The 23,467-nt window shown below is 33.0% G+C and overlaps 1 protein-coding gene across 1 annotated transcript; it reads right to left on the bottom strand.

The window, feature by feature from the left end:
- Window positions 1-13,105: 13,105 nt before the first annotated feature.
- On the bottom strand, window positions 13,106-14,064 carry LOC108328487 (auxin-responsive protein SAUR36). The gene has a single exon (XM_017562361.2). The coding sequence runs from the start codon at window positions 13,721-13,723 to the stop codon at window positions 13,223-13,225; it is 501 nt and encodes a 166-aa protein (XP_017417850.1). The 5' UTR covers window positions 13,724-14,064; the 3' UTR covers window positions 13,106-13,222.
- Window positions 14,065-23,467: the final 9,403 nt, after the last annotated feature.

The following is a 23,467-nucleotide window of genomic DNA, read 5'->3' on the forward strand; positions in this document are numbered from 1 at the left end:
GCACCATTATGTTAGATAGAGACTTCAAGTTCCTTAGTCATTTTTGGAAAACTCTTTGGTCAAGACTAGGAACTAAGCTTTACTTCTTTACTTCTTATCATCAACAAAATAATGGGCAAACAAAAGTTGTCAACAAGTCACTCTACACTGTTAAAGGTAATCTTAAACGACAACCACAAATCTTGGGATAAGTACCTTGCCTATATTGAGTTTACTTACAATAGGGTAGTTCATATGAGTACTAAAATTTCTCCTTTTGAGGTTGTTTATGATTTGAATCCTCTCACTCTAGTTTATTTACTACCATTTCCTACATCTTTTTACTTTGTTCACAAAGAAAGGATAATTAAATCTAAGTTTATAAAGAAAATACACAAGAGTGTTAAAAGAAGATTGGGAGGATTCAAGAATATTAGGCCCCATTTAAGCATAGTAGGCCCAAGTTGCAGTTCATATAACCTAAGGAGGATTTGAAGACCTAGCGTAGTAGTATAGGATTTTATTTGGGCCTTGTACTTGGGCTTTCGAACCTATAAAGGAGTTTGGGCCTACAAGTAGTTGGGCCTTTTGGAAGGAGATGCATTTCTAGGGTTTAAACCCTAATTGGTGTGCTAGCTTGGAGAGCAAGCAAGGGTTTCCTGATATGGAATCGCATGCTTAGAGAGAGATGTTCTAATGACAATTAAGAAATGACAATTGAAAAGATTTAAAATGGAAGAGAAAAGGAAGAGAGAACTTATGAACTTGAGGACCCACCACTTGAAATGATCCAAGATAAGTGTCAAGGTTGGATCGCCACTTGCTTCTCACAAGATAAGACCCAAAAGATGACTTAGAAACAGAATTATATCTCAAAGAAGATAAGCAAATGAATGCAAATCACTCTTATATTCATTCAATTAAAGGTGTGTACAAAAGGAGACCCCTAGGCTTCTTATATAACCTCTAGGATGGATTAGGTGGCAAGTTTTAAGGGATGTGGGACTTGGAGTGCTTCCCAAGCTAACCAACAGCATCTCCAAGGAATCTTAGTCCCACATCTCTTAAATCTTCCATTCCTAAAGGGTTTATAAGCTTCCTAGCAAGTCTAGAATTCAAAAGCTACAAACTATGCATGTTTACATGCACTACAAGCAACAAAAGAAGAAAGCTTATTTATTCTTCTTTTCTTTTAAGTCCAAGCTATGTGAAGTCCCACATTGCTTGTACTATAAAGAAAAGAAGAGTTTATAAGCTTCTCTACAACTAAAAATAATGAAAGAACAAAAAAGGCAAATACAAGCCAATGAAACCTATTCTATTCTTTTTTATGCTTGTCACTTAACTCTTCATTGTTGTCGCATTTATGATCATATCATCCCTCCAGGTTGGATAGGATTCGACCTCAAATCTTGAAAAACTGCAACAAAGAGAGATTAGTGACTTATTCCGTGTATAAACCAAAGGAACTCCTCCTAGATCAAATGTCAACCTACAAAAATCATCAAACATTTTGTGAATGAATTTATGTTGACCAATCAATGTATATATAAAAGAAATATTGATAGAATGGGTCTTTGAAATTGGATTTATTTTCTTAGGGAAAACTAAAAATCCTTCTTTAGAAAAACTTTTATTTTTGTCTTGAGTTAAGTGTAAAAAAGAATACATTAACTCAAGATGTAGGTTGGAAATGGTGTGTGAAGAAGTGGTAATAAGAGATGAGAAAGGTGGGATATTTCCACAAAAGTTTTTAGGAAAAGAAGAAAGCTTAATAATTGGAGAAAAGTGGAAGGATGGAAAAACTCCCCTGTCATGGCTTGGATCCATTTGAATGATGGGAGGGGAAGGTGCCTTCAGTAGCACTTTGTCTAAAACTTGTGTCTGCTCCTTTCCTCTCACAAGTTTTTCTTTTTCTTTCTTTTCTCTCTCTTCTCTTTATTTTCTCTCATATTCTTCTTTTATGCTTTCATTGCTTTCTTTCCTCTCATTTTCTTATTTTACTCTCTCCTCTTTTCTATCTTGTAGGTCCTCATTTAAACAATTAAGCATGACCTTCTCTTTTGAATCACTTGATGAGGAAGAAGAGTTATAAGTTGGTGAAGGTAAGGAAGAGGTAGACTCATTAATGACAATGGATTCACCCTCAATGCATGTTGCCTTTTTATTGGGGCAGACAAATGCTATATGACCATGTCCTAAGCATTTAAAACATTTAATGTGACTTGGTCTAGAAGGGGATGTAGGTTGGGAAGAGGAATGGTTAGAAAGATAATGAAGACAAGATTTGTTAGTAGGCTCCTTAGAAACATCATTGGCTTGTGAAGTCCCACATTGCTTGTACTATAAAGAAAAGAAGAGTTTATAAGATTCTCTACAACTAAAAATAACGAAGAACAAAAAAGGCAAATACAAGCCAATGAAACCTATTCTATTCTTTTTTATTCTTGTTATCACTTTGAAAACTCTTCATTGTTGTCCCATCTATGATAATATCATTTCCCCTCTCCATTTGCACTTCATGGTTGGGATGTTTGACTTACTTATGTGGCATGTCACATTTGTTGAATGCTCTCTTTGTGGCTCCAAATTTCAATTTCTAGACTAGCTTTTCCCTTTCATATTTGGAGACCACTTGCTCTCATTTTCTCCTATAAATAAATGAGTGTAGTAAAATTACTCTGTTGAGGTCGTTCTAGGCTTTGTTTCTTTGTGAGTCAACTTAGGCTAGAGTTTTCCTTAGTAGTTTCCTCTAGCCTTTTTCCTCTACAATTGGCCCAATCTTTCTTGAGAGACCTTCCTACTCACCTTAAACACTAAATCACCAAACCATATTCTCTTTTTACTCTTCATTGCTTCATATATTCCTTCCATCCGAGAGGTCCTTCATCAAAGTGCTTGAAGTTGGAGTCGTCAAGAAGGAATGTTTGGAATAGTTGGGAATAGAAGATCCTATTCTAAGGAGACTCACAAAGTTAAGGGTAATTCTTTGAAGAGTTTCTCTATACATTCATAACTGATTTTCCATGGGAATGAGTACCACAATTTATAGGCTCAAATCTTACCTAGAGTTGCACAAGTGGAGGGAAATTTGAATTGAAATACTGTCCAGGTGCTCCTAAAAGTAAGTCACCATGAGTGGATCATGTGACACTTGTCTACTCGTACTTTTAGCATTGTACTTTTAGCATTGCACCATGTGTTAAATGAAAAAAAGGGTGCATTCTTTCTTGTCTTGAGGGTCTAACCTAGGGTTTCTCTTAAGCCTACGTAGCCTAATTGGAATCGTATGTAAGTTGCTCCGACATAGATAAACCCTAATTTGTTCTAGGTCGAAGTACAAGCTCAAAGATCTTGCACTACTTAACCCAATCACTATAGGAATGATTGATATTATCGACGGTCATAATTTGTCGGTAATGTATAAAATCCGTCGGTAATTAGCATTTACCGACGGCTTACCGACAGCCAACATACCGTTGGTAAAAACGTTGTCGGTAAACTTTACTGACGGATCTTTCGTCCGTCGGTAATTACCGAAGGCTTTTGGCCGTCGGTAAAACCTTCGGTAATTATCGAAGGATCTAGGCCTTCGGTAAATCCGTCGATAAATGTCGCGACCTGGTTCATCTTCTTCCTCTTCCTTCGTCGCTGTGTCAATTTTTTTTTTCATTTTCACGAACTCCGCCACCAAAACGGCATCACGCGAATAACCATAGGGAATCATGGAGAGTTGAGCTCGTCGGAAAAGTTTAGGACCGGTGATGTTGTGTCATTTTATCATTGAGAGTTGAGCTTGCCAGAAAAATTTAGGACCGGTTTAGGACCGGTGATGTTGTGTCATTTTATCATGCAGAGTTAAGCTCGCCGGAAAAGTTTAGCACCGGTGATGTTCCTAATCGCACAAATGAACTCTACAACAGCCCACCAGAAAACTTGAGCTTGCCGGAAAAGTGGAGCTCGCCGGAAAAGTTAAGAGCATCCCGTGATGGTGGAGACTATCCTGCGATGGTGGAGAGCAACCCGCAATGGTAGAGAGCTGAAGCCACAAGACGGTAAGGAGAAATGAGTAGTGGTGGTGTGAAACTGAGTTGGTAAAGAAAATGAGGAGAAATGAGCGTCTTTGCCACATATATTGACACTGGAGGCAGAATTTGGGCGGGAAAATTCTCGCTCTTTTTACCGACGGACATGGACCTTCGATAAATCCGTCGGTAAGTGAAATAATGGCGGGAAAATTCCTGCTTTTTTTACCGACGGCCAAAAGCCTTTGGTAAAATCGTCGGTAAGTGACATTGACATTACCGACGGATTTATCGATGGAACATGTCCGTTAGTAATGTGTATGTTAGTTACCGACGGATTTACCAAAAACTTTTGACTGTCGATAAATAAAATTCAAAATCCGTCGGTAATGCCGTTGATAATGAGAATTTATCGATGGAAATGTATCCGTCGATAAAAGTCCGTCGATAATATTAATAATTTTTGTAGTGAATTACGAGGTCCAAAAGTTTATTATTACTTTGTACACTTTATTATTCTCTCGAGAGGAGATATTTAGAGATGATCCTAAACCCAATAAAGACTCTTGAAATCTCCAATATAGCTAAAACCTTTTATAATCTCTTGATCTAAACTCTAGGTCTTATGTGTCTTTTATTATGTGAGTAGTATGATTGTATCATCATCACCTTTACCTTAATCCTTAATCCTCAATTGGAAATTGAAAAGTAATTCCAAAAAGGAACTAACATCTGTTTTAGATCTCAATTGATAAACTTATTTTGTATCCTTAATAATTTCACATAAAGTTGAGACTAAGGAAGAGAATTTAAATGCATGCTATTTCTAAAACACAACCTTCTATCCTGAACTAGTGTTAAAATATTTTTCTGAATTAGTTAATAATTCTATTCGTTAGTGTTTAGGTGGATTAATACTTCAAAAGTACTTTGATGCTAAATCCGTAACGAAACAAAAAAGGTCCCATCTTACTTAATTGATTAGAGATCATTCCTCTAATATGTGGATTACCTTGCTTATTATGTGTGGTATGTTTTGATGCTGTGTCCAACGTAGTACATCATGTTTATTGAGGTGAGTGTGACCAACGTCTTGGCGCTATTGTTGGTTTGTTGGCCTTAATTATGTTGTTAATTGTTGCCTCCTCCTACACTAAAGATAATTGGGCCAACTGGAATCCCAATTTCGAGCACACATTAACATATATGGATGCATGGCATGATCTTGTTTCATAGTTTTGGATTTAAAACCGACATGCATGCTTTATTCAATTTCTTGTAAGTTGAAGCTTTGAGATAGGAAAATCTGATCTTCAAGAATTATTAAAGGAAGGAAAGGAAAACATTGAGGGAGGACAAATGGGTGTTCGTTACCTCATGTTCAAATTCCCTGCAAAAATGTGGATATATATAAGTTCCGACAAGCTACAAGATTTAATTTTTTATAAATGGTTAAATTAGCGATGAAAATTAAGGAAAAAAAACAAGCACAAGACATTGATTTTCTTGTATGTCCTAATCCTAACTCGCATTGTTGAGTTAGATATTTGATTATTAGTGGACCACCTAAACTTGGATACCACTTGGTTCTCTTTCGCCTTCTTTGCGGGACCTTTGACATTATCAAAACGTCCTTGACTCTATTGCACCTAGCTAGTGGGAGGTAAATACCCTTTTATATATATAATGGCTTTGCTTTTCATTTTCTTCATCGAATATGAATCCGAAGATTCTCCACCACCTTCCTTATCTTTCTTGAAAAGGACATTTCTGGTGAGAAAACGTTGCCGATAGGTTTTTCCTATGGCACTTTTCTACGGACGGATAGCAAAGGAAAAACACAGAAAAACTGATATAACAAATTTATTACCTAAATACTTCGAGACAATGAAGTGTACCAAAACCCTTTTCGTGTCATGTTTTGCTAGGTGTCTGACTCTTTGCTCTCATTGGTTTTGCAAGCAGTTTTGGCTTTAGATTTCTTCCACTGTTAAAGTTATATTCCTGTAAAATTCTATCCGTCTACATTATACGTGCGTAATAAATATTACAAATTTTCTCATTTTGAATTCAAGTTCGTCACTTAATAAACGTTGTTTATGTTGATAGAAATGGGAAAAATTACTTTCTCTAGTTTACCTTTAATTGTGTTTTTAAAAATAAAATATGTACATTGATGAAGAAGTTATATTTTAATTGATAATAATATATTATAAAAACCTGAAATCTTGAATCCCGAAAAGGTTAAATATTTCCCTCGCTGAGTTATCAATACAGCTATACGTTGTCATTCGTGTACTATTAGCAATATACAATCACTTTGATAATATATATATATATATATATATATATATATATATATATATATATATATATATATATATATATTCCTAAATTTGTAGCTAATATTATCATATGCTTATTAAAAACTAATAGACTTTTTTATTAAGAAAAATAATAAAATTTATTAAGAAAAGAATTTTCAAAATTTCCTATACATAAAACCTTTCTCAAGCGCTACTACAAATATACATTCTCGTGTATTTGTACCTAAGACATTAATTAATAAAAAAAATAAAAACAAGTCATGTATTTAGAAATGGAGGCATCGGATAAAAATAATACTTGGAAGCTAGTCCTCTACCACTGGTAAAAACCTGTTTGGTACAAATGGGTTTATATAGTAAACGACAAAGATGATGGAACCATGGAGAGGTATAAGACTAGACTGGTGGCAAAAAGATTCATTCAAACATATGAAGTAGATTATATGAAAAATGTTACACTAGTTACAAATATGAACACAATTAGAGTTATATTATCATTGGTAGTAAATCATGATGGAAACTTGTTGCAATTTGATGTGAAAAGTGTTTTTTTCACATGAAGATTTTGAAGAAGAAATATACATAGAGGTACCACTTGGACATATGGGACAAATTGCGGCAAACACAATATGCAAACTAAAAAAAGGATGAAACAGTCACCTAGAGCATGGTTTGGGAGTTTCATTAAACTCATGATGAGTCTCCAGTGTAAATAGAGTCAAAGGTATCACACCTTATTTATTAAGTAGGGGAAGTAACAATTTTGTTAGTTTATGTAGAAGATATTATTGTGACTGGCAATGATGAACATGAATTTGAAATTAACTTATTGGAAAATTGGAATATTTCCTAGGAATTGAAGTTTTTCACTCCAAGAAAGGGATTTTTAGATCTTAACAAAAATATATTATTGATTTGTTGAAAGAAATAGGTAAAATAATATGTAAAGCAATGAGAAAACTTGTTGATCCAAATGTAAAGTTGAGGAAATGAGGAGGATAGTGTGATTGTTGATAAAGAAAAAGTATAAAAGACTTGTAGGAAGACTTATTTATTTATCTCACACTAGACTTGATATTACTTTTTGTTGAGTAATTCAATTTATGCATCAACCAAAGGAAGCTCAATTACAAGTTGCTATTATGATTATTTAGTATTTGAAAGGGACACTAAGAAGAGGAATTTTGTTAAGAAGAAACAAGAATGTCAATCTTGAAGCATATATTTATGTTGATTATGCAGGTTTAGTTGTTGATAGAAGATTGACTATTGATTATTATACTTTCCTTGGTGGAAACTTGGTAAAAGAGTAAAAAGAAACGTGTGGTAGCTAGGTCTAGTGTTAAAGAAGAATTTTGAACAATAGCTCAAAGGATATGTGAGATATTCTGGCTAAAAATTATACTCAAAGACTTGAAGATGGAATGGGATGGACCTATGAAGTTATATTGTGATAACAAATCTCGATTAACATAACCCATAATCTAGTACAACATGATAAAACCAAACATATTGAAGTTGACACACATTACATTAAAGAAAAGCTTGAATATGGCATGATTTGCACACCACATGTTTCTTCTCAAGGACAACTTGCATATATACTTATGAAAGGATCGAATAATGGTAATTTTGAAAGAATTGTATCCAAACTGGGAAACACTTACTCACCAGCTTGAAAGGAGGGGGTGGGGGGTTGTTGATATATTTTAGGAAACTTTTGACGTTATTCTTATTTATTATAAATATGTATTTATTAGGTTTTAAGTTTGTATATTTTATCTTTATTTCTAAACTTGTTCGGTAGGATTCTAAAATTGTAAAGAAGAATTTATGTATATATATTCAATGTGTATGGTGATAAAGAGTTAGTGAGAATCATCTCATTCTCTTTTATTCTTGTAAGTATTAATAACAAAAATGTATTTATTTTTTTTATAAATGAAGAGGTTATAGTTTGTACACTACTAAAAGGCGATGAATTTGTATAAAACCTTTTTTTGATTAATTATTATAATCCCAAATATATTTCTTGAAACACTTCAACAATAATTTTAAAAGAAACCGTGGGAATAATAAGAAAGGAACTTTCACACAACAAGAAAATCATGTATATGCAATGGCATAATCCCAAGCTAATCCCTTGTTGATTCCTCGTAAAATGATTCAATGAAGGATTAAAGAGGAAACAACGAAGATATTATGTCATAGCTAAATTTAGGTAGCTATTAGTGAGAGAACTATTGCTAATTGTTGCAATTTTTTTAGAAAATCTCTCTCTAAAGCCCCACTAATGAATTTAAAAAAAAACATGTTAATACTTGTAGCTAGTCCCTACTTGATTTGTAGCAATGTATCTTTAGTTAATCTCTAGTTGATCAGTAACAAATTGGTTGTAGCAAATTCCTAGTTAATCTACAACAAAGTGGTTGTAGCAAATCTCTCGTTGATCTATAGAAAAACTATTTGTAGCTAACCCCTACTTGATCCGAAAAAAATATATAAGAATTTATCCCTAGTTAATCCATAGTTGATCTGTAGCCAAAATATTACAACTTATTCCTAGCTAATCCTTAGTTGATCCACAGTAAATTATAATAACTCTTCTCTAGCTAATCTGTAGAAAATTGAAACAATTGATCCCTAGCTAATCCCTAACACATTATAATATCTTATCCCTAGCAAAATCATAGAAAATTATAATAACTTATCCCTAGCTAATCCTTAGCAAATCGTAGTAAATTTCATCAGACGAAAATATTCCATGCTCTTATTTGTACCTTATAAAATGTATTTAATACAAATATAATATTAATTAAAAATACAATAAATCTTACCAAACAATTTATAGGAAACATGTCAAATTTTACCACATTCGAAATAATCAAAGTCAAGAACATAATGAAAGTGAAATTTTTATATCAAAACTGCCAAGATACATCATCAAAACAAAATAAAACAATATCATCATCTTCATATTTTGTTCTCCCGGTGTTTCTTGATTGATGGTGGTAATGATATCTTTAATGCAGGAAATGTTTGTGTAAAACTCTGATAAGTGAATATTTATGCCCTCATATATCCTTTAATCTTGGATTCTTAATTGGTTATTGTGCTGAAAAAGAGTGTTTTAATTAGAATTTGCTATAATTGGGTTTATTGATCATAAGATACAAAAACATGTTAAAAATAATTTTTTAGTTTCATAAATGTTCTTTGGATATTTTGAGGTATGTTAACTCAGTTGCAGCTACGTTGAGCTAATTAAGGTCTGAAAATAAAATTGATTAAAGCCTCATGACACCTTGAAGGTAAAATCAAGAAGTTTGGCTGAGTCAAAATGAATTTGGCTAAGCCAAGAAGAGAGAACAGAGAACAAAAATGTACCTTATGATGTTCTCTATCTTTTTCCACAAAAAATGGTTTTGATAATTCAAAAAAATTATGATGAAAGATAAGACAAATATATCATTAGATATTTCATTTGATATTTTTAAATGATTATCTTATTTAATTATAACAATAAATATCAAAAGATAATATTTGGCAAATCTTTTTGCATATGGTAAGATTTTCTCAAATATTTTTATATGTCCATAGCAACTAAATATATCTTGAACATATTGTATTACTTGGAAGATAATTAAAGGATATTACATTATTAATAAAAAGATTACAACAGAAAAATCTGAAAGAAAGCTCAATCCAATTGTTATATATAAAGACTTAGGAAAACACGTTAGGGTGATTTTTGTACTTTAGTTATGAACCGAAGCATAAAGATTCCTACTATGGTTCAGTTCCCTCAAAACCAAAGCATGAAACCATAAATAAATAATAAAAAATATTAAAAAAATGTAGATTTGGCATCGGTTTTTACAAGCACTAAGGAAAAATAGGATATTTGGCTTCGGTTCTTAGAAAAATCGAAGCTAAATATCCTTAAAATTAAAAAAAATATATATTTTAAAGCTAAAAGGGTATTAAGATTTGGTTCTTAAAAGAATCGAAAAAAAAAGAGGTTTGGCCCTAGTTCTTAAAAGAACTGAGGCCAAATATCTATAAAATTAATATATTTTTAAACTTGTAAAATGTACCAAAAAAACAACACATTATATTTATGACACCAAAATAAGTTGGTGCTTTGTGACCTTTTATGAAACTATGTTTATTCAAATTTTGTAGTGTGATGTGTCTCATGAAGAAGCCTTTTCATCCTTAATAATGTGTTATTGTTTTCATGACACAATCACTTAAAGAGTTAACATTTTTACTTTTCATGAGTTTTGATACCAAGATGTTATAGGAAATGAAATTTGAGCATGTCTTAATTTCATGCAAAATACTAAACATTTGAACTGTTTTGGCTGTCTTATATTCAAATATCACTCACTTTATTTGTTTCAACTACGTTATATTTTTCTAACTTTCATGAGATTTTTTTTTCTGTGTTTTCCTTCTCTACTTGTGACTTTCTTCATTGTCTATTGTGGTTTTTATTTAGGTATATTCCTATTGGTTTCCTTTTCTTTTTCTTTATCTTTTTTTCTACTTTTTCTTCCTTTTATCCGTAAACGTAAAACTAGCTATTAACTATAAAGGTTGTTACCATTGGGACGAATCATCCGAGTTGTATGAAATATTTTTCTCAGGGGGATGTTGAAGAAGTTTCTCCTCTTCCCCCTTTTGCTGCAAACATGGTGATTCGCATCATGATGTTATTAGGACAATTATGGTTGGCTCTTTGAATGTGAACAAATGAAAGACTTCTTCTTCTAAGCTATGATCCAAATATAGTCATGAGAAAAAGGAAAGACCATTTCTCAAATCCTTAATTCCGAGTATTTTCGGATTTAGAAAAGCAAATACGAAAGAAACTTTTAAGAGGACATGTATTCTCTTAAATTCTTCTCCTCAAGAGGTGGTAATAATTTTAACTGGTCTTCTAAAAAATCTATAAAATAATCACTTTATCTTATTCTTGCTTAACACAAATTAATGGCATAAACAAAGTGATGAAAAATGTCTTTTCAAACTAATGAGTCTTAGTTTTTCACATAAAAACTCTTACAAAAATAATAAAGGGCATTAAAATGACCACTATAACTCGAGTATTAAGCGATATTCAAATTTAAATAATCAACTATATCTTTTTATTACTAAGATCTTATGTTAGAGACCTAATTATAGATATAAATTTATTCACAAAAACTATATATCCACATGATCTTTTCATCCATTATAATATATTCATAAATTCTATATTTGCTCGAATTCTTATTGACTTGATAAAATCTCTTTATAGGTGAATGTCTCCTTAATCTTTATCCACAATTCAACCATTAATCTTCAGTGCAAGCTTAGTTTTCAAAATATATTCACCTCAATAAATTACATTCTATTTCAATAAGAATATGACTAATTCACATAAATCCGTAAATAATCAATATAAATGATAATAATAAGATAAAACAAAATAATTGCTTTTATTCTGGAAAAATATCTTTCGGACAACCGAATTTTTGTTTAATAATTATTTGATAACTTCACTTTAATAATAAAATATTATGTTTAAATGAGTTAATTAACAAATATATTTAAAATTTAAACTAGTTATATAGTCGTTGTATAGAATAGATTGGTTGTTAACATATAACTTCTTTATAAATACTATAAACGAAATTTGGACAAAAGGTATGCATGTTCGAAAGAAATAAATATATAAATATTTTTTTACATGCTTAAAGTTCGTAATATTACAACATTTTATAATTGAAATTTATTGATAATACTTCAAAGATTAAATGGATTAAGCAGTTCAGAATATCAAATATTTAAAAAAATTAAAGAAGTATGATTTTAAATTGTACGAGTGGAATTTTTGGCATACGGATATTGAAAATATCAATTTGAGACTACCCTTCACTCTAAAAATCATCGAGTTTTATTTACCACATAACAGCATATTAAGGTAAACATTTATATTACATGTATTTAATTTCTGTCTGAATCCTTAAATGAATAAAATTTTAATTATATGTTTTAAAGAAACATATATAAAATTTCTATCTAAAAAAAAAGGTTTCAATAGTATATTAACCAATTCAAAACAACTAAAAGATTAAAATTGTTTAAAGGAAAAAAAAGAGACAGAAAACTAATAAAAAGATAAAAAGTCCAACTGAACGTGGATCTCTCTCTATCACTATTATCTTAATTATTATAAGCATAACATTAAGACTATCATCATCACCATAACTAATATTACCTACCTCATTACAACTAAAGGCCACCATTAGAATACGATATTTACTCCATTCACGCATATAATTAAAACCAATTTTTTTCCAGATTAGGTATTACACATCAACATGTTTCCCTAATAGATTAATATTTTATGAATATTTATCTTGTTTCTATCAAATCATAAAATAAGTTCCGAACTGAAATCCATATTAAGTTAGCATTATTAGGTTAATTACTTAAAAAATTAAAACACAAAGTATATTTAAATTAATTTTCATTTTAACTCTCAAACGACTTAATTTTAATTCTTAAATAAATATTAGATTAATAAACAGAAAATTATTTATTATATATTTTTAATTTTAAAAAACATTGTATTTTTACTAAGGCAAGAAAGTGTTCTAAATCAATAATAATTGTGTCATGGAAAAAAATTGAAAACAAGAGATATAAGAAAGAAATCCTATAACACAATATTTCATTTTAGTTAGGGATGGGTCATTTCAATATTAGGGGTGAAAAAGAGTGTTGGAAGAAGAGTCACTAGAACTCATAAGGTAATGATGGAGATTAATTATGTGCAAGTACAGTGAAAAAACTCTGCACCAATAATATAATTATTAAAAAAATTCACTTCAATTCTCGTCAGGCCAACCTTTTGGGACGGGTGCTCCGACGAGACCCGGAAGCTATTCGGGTCTTGACCCGTTCAAACTCAGTGAACCGGCACGGGATGGTGATTCCCCCGTCGTGGTGGAACCCGAACTCCTCCTCTGTCTCCTTCAGCAACTCCCCAAACAAAGGATGGTTGAAGTATATTACCGGGACCAGAACGCGGTGCAACTCGCCATCCTTCTGCCCCACGTACACGGCCAGATGTCCCTTGGGCACACTCGGGTCCCGGTCGGATCCTACCACGGAACCGGATCCCAATTGAGCGTAACCGGACCCTACTGATACCGGCAAGCAGGACTTGGCGCTCGCCGTCAGTTTGCGACCCCACGAGAGGAGTTTAGCGATGGACGACCGAGGAGAGTTGCCCAGGCGATGGTATCCGGGTCTAGTCCGGACCCGGATCTTCCTGAAGACCCATTTGGAGACCCGGATGAGGCGCTTCCTGAGGTTGAATCCGCGAATCTTGGACATATTCGGGGAGAGGGTGGATAGAGATTTTGAGACCGAAAGATGAGATGGTGTATGGTAATGAAAGTGAAGAGGAGGGTGTGCGTGTAGGTGCGGTGGGGTTCATGAGAATGGCCAAGGGTCTGCTATCGACATCGCTAGGCGAAACTGGGTGAGACAAATCTCAGAGAGTGAAGTTGGGATGTTGGACATGGTTTCCAGACGCAGTTTAGTTTCATTGACGAACAAAAAACTGATCCATGCTCTTACCAACCTAATTGCGACAACGTGGGAACGAAGGTCGTGTCTGTTTTGCAGGCGAGAGGGAAGACGTTCTCGTTTGGCTACTGGGATTTGTCAAGGACACTCCTAACGTGTATATATATATATACCAAAAGTCTAGCGAAATAAGACTTGTTTGTTAGTTAGCTAAGGTACACGGTATTGAGGTGGAACCTTGTTTAATATCCGTATGCTCTTGAACGGCGTTTACTTTCACGGTTTCAATATGAGAAATACTTTTTTGATTTTTTGCATGAATAAGATCAATCCATTTTTCCCTGAAATATTAAAGCCTTTCATTTTTATATGCATAATATTATCACAAAGTAATATTATGTCCTACAGACCAATCACATATTGTTGTAAATATAACTTTCAAAATAGTTGAAAGTAATTTGAAACTAAAACATAGACAAGTTTAAAAGATACCTATATATATATATATATATATATATATATATATATATATGTTTTTTTTTTCTAATTAGATATCTAATAAACAATAAAATTGTAGTTTAAGTCAATAAACACAATATTTATTTATAATTCGATTGTAAATCTATGAAATGGTTTAAATTATTTTCATTTTGTGTTTTAAATTATTGTTTATCATAATAATTGATGTTATCCTGATAATACATGTTTCAATTTAGTAAAATTAGTAAAATGAACAGAAAAGATTCAAACTATAATACTTAGTTTTATTTAAAAAGAATATTAATATTCACAGGAAAAAGTAAATTTTACATTAGTACGCGAAACTTATTTAAAGACAAAAAGGCTAATTCAATGTGTTCATGTTATTGCATTACAGCATACGAATGATTACTTGGTATGAGAAACTCAAAAACACGCAAGTTTTAAGGACTGAATAGAAATTTTATAAAATTAAAATAATATGATGATAATTGAATCTCATACATGTGGTATTTGTTTAGTAATGAAAAGAGCACTGTAGCCACACGTTCTCTTTCTGGTGTATATAATCTACAAAATCGTTGAAAATATATGCAAAACGTTGAACATGTTATTTATTAATCAAAGAAGATTTTATTTCAATATAATATTTAAGACAGCTTTAAGGTATTTAAATTTAACATTTTGAATAAAACTTATATTTACTAAATCGTTTATTATTAATATGGATGAAAGTCATTATAGATTATTCTAAAAATCTTCCAAAACAAATACTTTTAAAAATTAAAGTCCTTTATAGGAATGTGAGATGATGAACTAATAATCAGATTTTTAAAATATTAAGGAATTTTATTTTTCTGGTACATGAAATCGTATAAATATGATTTTAACTCATACAATAGGCTTCGGTTTAGAAGAAATGGAAGCCTATGAAAATATGGTGGCATTTTCATGGTTTTGACGAACTTATACATCTCGGTTTCCTTAGAATCGAAGCATAAAACCCATATTACCTCAGTCAAATTAGGAACTGAGGCCTAAAGTCCTCAAAAATTCCACATGTCCATATGGAAAAGTGACTTTTCCCTTGACACCTTTCTGTAAATCAACTTACTGCCCCAATTTCTGACCAACCGAGGCGTAAAGCCTTGCAAATTCCCACCTGTCCATGACTTTTTGTCTGCCACCTTTTTGAAAACGAGCTACTGCCTCGGTTGTCTACAAAACCTAAGCAGTATCTCCTGCCAATTGCAGATAGTTCTGATATTTGAACGTTTCAATTTGTTTTGTCGACCCCAATGGCTTCGATTCTTTCAGGGCCGATCTTAAAAGGGTTTTATGTCTCGGTTTAACCGCGAACCGAGGCATATAGGTTGAAAATAATTTCAAATTTTCCATTTATGATTAATTTTTGACCAGTTTAGGCATCAGTTACTTTAAGAACCGAGCGGTAAGTGGTCTATTACCTCGGTTAAGTAAATAACCGAGGTAGTATCTCTTTCGTAAGTTATTTCTTAGAAACATAAAAAATTTTGACCTATTGTTCTTCTTCTTCCTCGCGAAAACGAGAGCATCTATTGTTTCTTCTTCTTCTCGCGAACGTTGTGGTTGTTTCCACCCTCCCGCACATCCATTCCTTCTCTCTGGCGAAGGCAAAGCTCGTGGTGTGGCCTCCATTTCTGTCGCTCGAAGGTTGTTCCATCTCTATCGAACGAACTGCGCTTTTCGTAACCGCCACCATTTGTTTGTCGCCGCCACTAGCTGTTTGACGCCACCTTTAACCGTTTGCAGAGCCACAGTCCATTTCTCCTTATTATCAATATTACACTATCATTTTGATTCATTACATTGTATTATGTTTATATGTTTATCTGCTATTATTAATCCAAGCATAGCCTTAGCCAAAGTTATTAATAGTTAAAAAAGTTTATGAATTAGAGATATAGAATTTAGAGTGATGAGAATTGTCTTAAATTGGATATAGAAAGAGTTGGTGAATTAGAGATATAAAACTTATAGTCATGTGAATTGTCTAGAATTAGATATAGAAAGAGTTGGTGAATTAGAGATATAAAATTTAGAGTCATGTGAATTTTCTTGAATTAGATATAGAAAGAGTTGGTGAATTATAGATATAAAATTTAGAGTCATGTGAATTGTCTTGAACTAGAGATATAAAAATTAGGAGAATGGAAAATTGAAATGTTTGTATTAAATTGGTTTATTTGTTCATGAAATAAACTTTAAGGTTAAGAATCATGAGATTAATTAATGTGTTATTTGTCCCGATATTGTATTTTTGTGGTGAGGTTTTATAGCTTCTAATACACAGACATTTTCCATTGTTGATCGATTTTCACGCTCCTAGATTCCTATTCTTAAAAATGTCCTTTTAATATGAACATATAATTATATGTTTGCTTGAATATATTGATTGCTTGAATATATTGTATGTTGAATATGTAGTTATTTGTTTGGTTGAATATATTGTAGTCGTGAATTAGCTTTAGTTTCCCATTTGAGATTCAATAAAAAAATTACTTACTATCTCCAGATTTTTTTGAACAAATGTACATTTTACAAATGAATAGAGAGGAGATGGTAATAATAATTTACAAGTATTGAATCTTGAATTGTCTAGTTGGACAGTTTAAGAAGAGTAATAACTTTTTCATAGTTTATTAATATGTATAAATTTTAATATACATGTCTTAAATCTCATGAATATTTTCAGTTGTGTTTTGTATTGATCTTCGGGTGCATATTTGATTGTGATTTATAATCACTTTTATTTCTTGTAACTTGAAGACCAATGTGAAATGCTGGCAAAATTTTGTAAAATTTTAGATATGTTATTTAAAATTTATATGTTTAATAAACTTAAAAAGGTAAATCTTCTTCAATGGTATAGGGTCACACCTTGAATACAAAGGTGATCAAAGTGATCGTTCAAGATTATTGAAATTTTGTAAACAATTTCAGTAAATATGTGTAAAGATCGACATTGGATTAATTCACCATGCATCGGTGTTGAGTACGAGAGAGGGGTAAAAGAATTTATACAGTTTACGCAACGTAATGAGAATACAAGTGATGATGAAGTTAAGTTTATATGTCCCTGTGTCAACTGTTTGAATAAGAGTAAGTTGAACGCAATTGATATTAGAGAATATCTTATTTGTGATGGTTTTGTACGAAGTTATACAACATGGATATGGCACAGTGAATTAATAAACTTTCCAACCGTCTCTCCAACTGAAAATGTATTTGATTCCACCATGGAAGATTGATCAGAAGAAGACAGATTAAAGGACATGATCCGCGATGTTGATGCATAAGCTTTTGCACAAGCGCATGTGTATGAAACAATGTCCACTGATGCAGAGACTCATCTGTATGTCAGTTCAACTAAGTTCACGCGGTTGTCAGCAGTGTTAAGGCTCATGAATTTAAAGGCATGCATATGAGAGAACAGCTAACGGAATGCTTCATCATCCAACTGGTTCAAAGCAATGAAATCTTAGGTTTGGTTTAACTACTGATGGAATGAACCCATTTGGTAATTTAAGTAGCAATCACAATTGTTGGCCCGTTATACTGATAATTTAACTCTTATCTCCTAGATTGTGTATGAAAAGAAAGTACATGATGTTGTCAATGTTGATATATGGTCCAAAGCATCCTGGAAATGACATAGATATTTATCTCAACCCACTAGTTGAAGACTTAAAGTTGATGTGGGTTGATGGGGTTGAAATATTTGATGTCTTCGCTTCTGAAACTTCCATGATGCATGTCATGTTATTTTACACCACTAATGACTTTCTAGCTTACGGTAATTTGTCGGGGTATAATGTCAAGGGTCATAAAACATGTCTTATATATGAAGAAAACACTGCAACTAATCAATTAAAACACGAAAGGAAGACGATGTCTATGTGTCATCGAAGATTTTTACAATCCAATCATCCATATTGAAGGTTAAAAAAAGCATTCAATGGACAACAAGAGAAAGATAATGCACCAATTCCACTTACTAGCCTTCAAATTCTTGAAAAAGTTAATAAAGTGCATCATGTATTTGGAAAAAATCCAACAAGTCATCTGTAACGACCCCTTGGAAGAAGAAATCAATATTCTTTGATCTTCCATATTGGTCAAAGTTAGATGTTAAACATTGCATAGATGTGATGCATGTAGAGAAAAACATGTGTGATAGCTTGATTGGTACACTACTCAACATTTAGGGAAAGACAAAAGATGAAGTGAATGTTCATTTGGATTTGGTTGACAAGAAGATTCGAGAAGAGTTGTCACCAAGGGAGATTGGTAAATGTACTTATTTGCCCCTTGCATGTTACACAATGTCCAAACAAGAAAAGATAAGTTTTTGCCTTTGTTTAAAGAGTATCAAGGTACCAAAAGGATGCTCTTAAAATATCAAGAGCTTAGTGTCAATGCAGGACTTAAAGTTTGTTGGGATGAAGTCTCATGATTTCCATGTCTTAATGCAACAGTTGTTACCGGTGGCTATTCGTGGAATTTTGCCCAAAAATGTTAGGCACACCATAACTCGATTGTGTTCATTTTTCTCGTCAATTTGTAGTAAAGTCATTGATCCTTCAAAGTTAGATGAACTTCAAAGCGAGATTATTATCATCTTGTGTCAGCTAGAAATGTTTTTCCCTCCATCATTTTTTGACATCATGGTACATTTACTTGTTCATTTGGTTAGAGAAATCAAGTTGTGTGGACCAGTATACTTAAAATGGATGTATCCTATTGAGCGTTATGTGAAGATTTTGAAAGGGTACGTCAAAAATCAATATCTTCCAAAAGGTTCAGTGGTTGAAAGGTATATTGTTGAAGAAAGTATCGAGTTTTGTTCAGATTATATGACTAAAGCAAATCCGATAGGAGTTCCTCTCACATCATGGTTGAATAGATGTTCTACAAGTAAAAGCATCTGAGGTGTGAATATGGTGACAAAAGATCGTGAAGAATTGATGCAAGCACATCTGTACATATTAAATAACACATATGAGGTGATTCCGTTTTTGCAAGCACACAAAGTCGTTGTGAACGACAAGAATCCAAGACAATAAGAGAAATGGTAGTTGATGAAGCGTAACAGAATATTCTTGTCCTGGTTCAAATCTGAAGTTTTGAAAGAGTCACAGTCTTTTGAGACTTTGTTGTGGCTAGCAAATGGTTTAAAGTTTGATGTTGTATGTTGTACATGCTATGAAATTAATAATTGCACATTTTATACGAACACTTTGGATGATAAAAACACAGTACAAAATAGTAGCATCAGTCTAGAAGTTGAGTCGCTACAATTTTCTACATCCAATGATCAAAATCCTGTACTTGGATCAATGAGATATTATGGTAAAATAGAAAAGATATGGGAGGTTGATTACACTAAATTTTTTGTTCCATTGTTCAAATGTAAGTGAGTTGACAATAAGAGTAGTGTCAAAATAAATGAATCTAGTATGGCACCAATTGATTTTCGAAAACTTGTTTATCGAGACAAACCCTTTATCAAGGCATACCAAGCAAGTCAGGTTTGTTATGTTAAAGATCTTACGTTTGACCATTAGTATGTCGATCTTCAAGGAAAAAAACAAATTGACCTTAACGAAGAGAATCTAACTAATCTTCATATTGATGATACTCATCCATTTAAAACGACAATAAATTTGGATGACGAGCCTCTAGTTGACAATGTACATGCAATTCTGGAAGATCACAATGAGAGAATATACATATGACCTATCCATATGATTATGTATGAATTTCATATTTGTGTAAAAATTTATGGCTTTTGTTAAATAATATATGTTATTTTATAAGTCTTTTATTAATCTTTCTTGTTATTTATTGTGACAGATATATGGTTGAGGCACCACATTCATCAAGGGATGAAGTCCCCACTTCTAGACCCACTAGAGGAGCGACTAGGTTGAGACAACATATACTTATAAGAAATGCAGGTGAGAGGACGCCTGTCATTGTTAACGTGGTCACTAGTGTAGCATCTAGTCCAAATGCAGATGTTTTTAGGTCTTACCTTGGAGTATTAGCACATGATCGTATCTCTATCCTTACTCTATCATTTGATCATGTATCTGAAGTTGATCGAAACCTAAATTGGCAAGATCTATTGGTAAGTTAATTAATATTGCTCTAAATTCTAGTTTGATTATATTAATAAATTTATATTGATATAAGGTTATTTTCTTTATTGTAGACCACAATTGATATTCCAAATGTCGCGACGCTAACGAATAAGTGTTTATCTGCAATCGCCGAAAGATTTCGGGGTTTTAAGATGAAATTAACGTCAACATATATCTTTGGAGCAAAAAAATGAAACTCCATGTTCAAAATATATGGTAATTGACGAAGAAACTTGGCGTCAATTTGTATAGTGTCATACATCAAAGTCATGGTAGGTAGGTGTAGCTAAATTCATTCAATTCATCATTATATCACACGAAACAAGGTAAAAGGACAGGGTATAAGTGCTCAAAATAAAAATCCACACTTATTATCTCGTGGTGGATACATGAAGCTTGAAGAGAAAATAATCAAGCATAAGTCAGACAATAGGCTCCAACTTTCTGAGGGTGGTGAACCTCATCCTCCTTCACCACCATCTCGGCATGAGAACTGGAATTTAGCTGGTTTACGATCATCAGGCTCCTGCACTTCTAATAGTGCTAAAGAAATATCAGAAAGAATTGTAAGATATCAATTCTCTTATTTTGACAAGATTTTCGTTATACATATAACATAAATCTTTGAAATAATTTTGAAGTTTTGTTATGTTACAGGACTTCTTGGTTGAATATAGCTCCCAAGGTCAATTCACTCAGGAAGGTCCTTAGGATATTATTGTCACTGCTATTGGACGACCTGAGCACCCAAGGCAAGTGCATGTTGTTGGAACTAGCATAGGCATTAGACAGGTTTTTGGGAGTTCTTTGCGTCACCTTTCATACGCATTCAGTCAAGAGTATGAACAAAAGCTGAAGTAGGAGATTACAAAGGATATCACAAAGGTCAGGGCGGAGTTGTATGATGAAGTCACTTCAGAAGTGACTAAAAAGGTTATGCGTCAATTTCGCCAAGAGTTTGAGAGTTATGGCATGCGTCCACAACCATCTCCTGTAGCGGAACATGTTGTGCCTCCCACAGGTAAACTTAATAATCATTTTTGTTTATTAATTTACTTTTTGTATAAGCTAACATTTAATTTCAGAGGTAGAAGCGGGAAAGGAAGTTGTTCAACTTTAGGCATCTTAGGAGACAACATGGACGAGACTCATCCATGTTAGCTATATGTTGAACATCCTACTGGGACCATGCTAGTGGCTCATGGCATAGTCTTTGAGGCAACCACTATAGTTCATGGTATGGAGCTAGGAGAAGATGAGGTAAAGGTCACAATTGATGAAATTGTCGTACTAGATGCGTTTGTTCCTATGCCATCAGATGAGATTATCACTATGGCACAAGCATTTCAGTCTTTCGTCGTTGGCCTAGATCTTTGGTTGGTTCTATTTTTGATCCCTCGGTATAGACTCCTACTAAATACTTCTCAATTTTAAACTTTATTTCTTATTGATGTCAGAACATCACTATTTTGATTTTTCATTATAAATGTGATAAACTGTACATACACCAAAAAATAAAACTATTTATTTATTTTATTTTTTATACTTTTATATTACTTAATAAATTTTAGGGTTAAATATGTTTTTAGTCCCTAAATGATCAAGCAAATTTGTTTTTAGTCTCTCTTTCAAAGTAAGGTACATTTTAGTCCTCCTCCTTAAGGAAATCTCAATTTCTGGTCCTCCAAAACTAACAGCGTTAAAAACCAGGTGATGTGGCTAACGTCTAGCAACGTGTGTTCACAGCTTTCCTTCCTAGTAGATTGCTTCACAATTCGAATTCGCGATTCTAGTTTACTTATGAGAGCAGATTGACGGCGGCGTGAACTAGTTTCACCTGGTGCTGCGGTCGTTGTTCTGGTTTTTGCTTCGCAGGGTTTGAGACTCGAGAATGGAGGCGAAGGAGACAAACTCACAGTGCTCCAATGACAGCGGCACCTGGTGGCGCGACGAAGGTTGATGGAAGAACCTGATTTTGGGGTTCTTTTTGCTTCGAAGGCGCGTTGGATTTTAACCTTAAGAGACGCGATTTTGCAGAGGTGCTTCTGTGGCGTCAATGGCTGCCATGGGGTTCGTTGTTTCCTGATTGCAGGTTGCGCAATGAAGACGGAGGACAATCTCGACGGTGATGCGGCGGGGGAGCAGTAGTGATGTGGCGATTTCAGTTGTGAGCGATAACGCTGATGGAAATCCTCGCCGGCAATGGCGGTGGTGGAAATTCAGCCGCAAGAACAGTGCGTTGCAGGATGAAGGAGGTACATTTTACCAATCAACTTCTCGAAGAAGAAAGGGTCACACTTTGAAGCCAATCAACCTAATAAACCAATATTCTCACTTTGCATTAAAAAATACCAACGTGGCAAGAGTTAGAAAGGAAAGCTCTGAACACACATGGCCAGACGTTAGTCACATCAGTTGATTTTTAACACTGTTAGTTTTTTAGGACCAAAAATTAAGGTTTCCTTAAGGAGAAGGACTAAAATGTACTTACTTTAAAAGAGGGACTAAAAACAAATTCGCTTGATAGTTTAGGAACTAAAAATATATTTATCCCTAAATTTTATTATTTTAAAGAAAAATGATGTGAGAGAAAAAGTGGTACGCCAAAAAGTAAGTTTAGTGGGATATGAAAAACTTAAAACATGGGTTTAAAAATAAAATAAAGGTCCAAAACTTAGAAAGCGAGGAAAACAAAATAACGATGAGAGTGTATGTGTGAAATGTAGGATTTAATTAGAGAGGGAGATAAAACCAGAATAAAATATATGACGGTATATGAATAAATGTGTAGGAATAGCCAAAAATAAATATTGGGGTTGGAAATAACAAATAAAGATGGTGCTGAAATTATGAATAAGACCCAGACTAATCTACCAAAAAAATG

Source organism: Vigna angularis, chromosome 2, assembly GCF_016808095.1.
Source record: "Vigna angularis cultivar LongXiaoDou No.4 chromosome 2, ASM1680809v1, whole genome shotgun sequence".
Classification (NCBI taxonomy): domain Eukaryota; kingdom Viridiplantae; phylum Streptophyta; class Magnoliopsida; order Fabales; family Fabaceae; genus Vigna; species Vigna angularis.

Bases quoted from the DNA above. Each gene is read 5' to 3' on its own strand.
- LOC108328487 (XM_017562361.2), bottom strand. From the start codon at position 13,723: ATGTCCAAGATTCGCGGATTCAACCTCAGGAAGCGCCTCATCCGGGTC.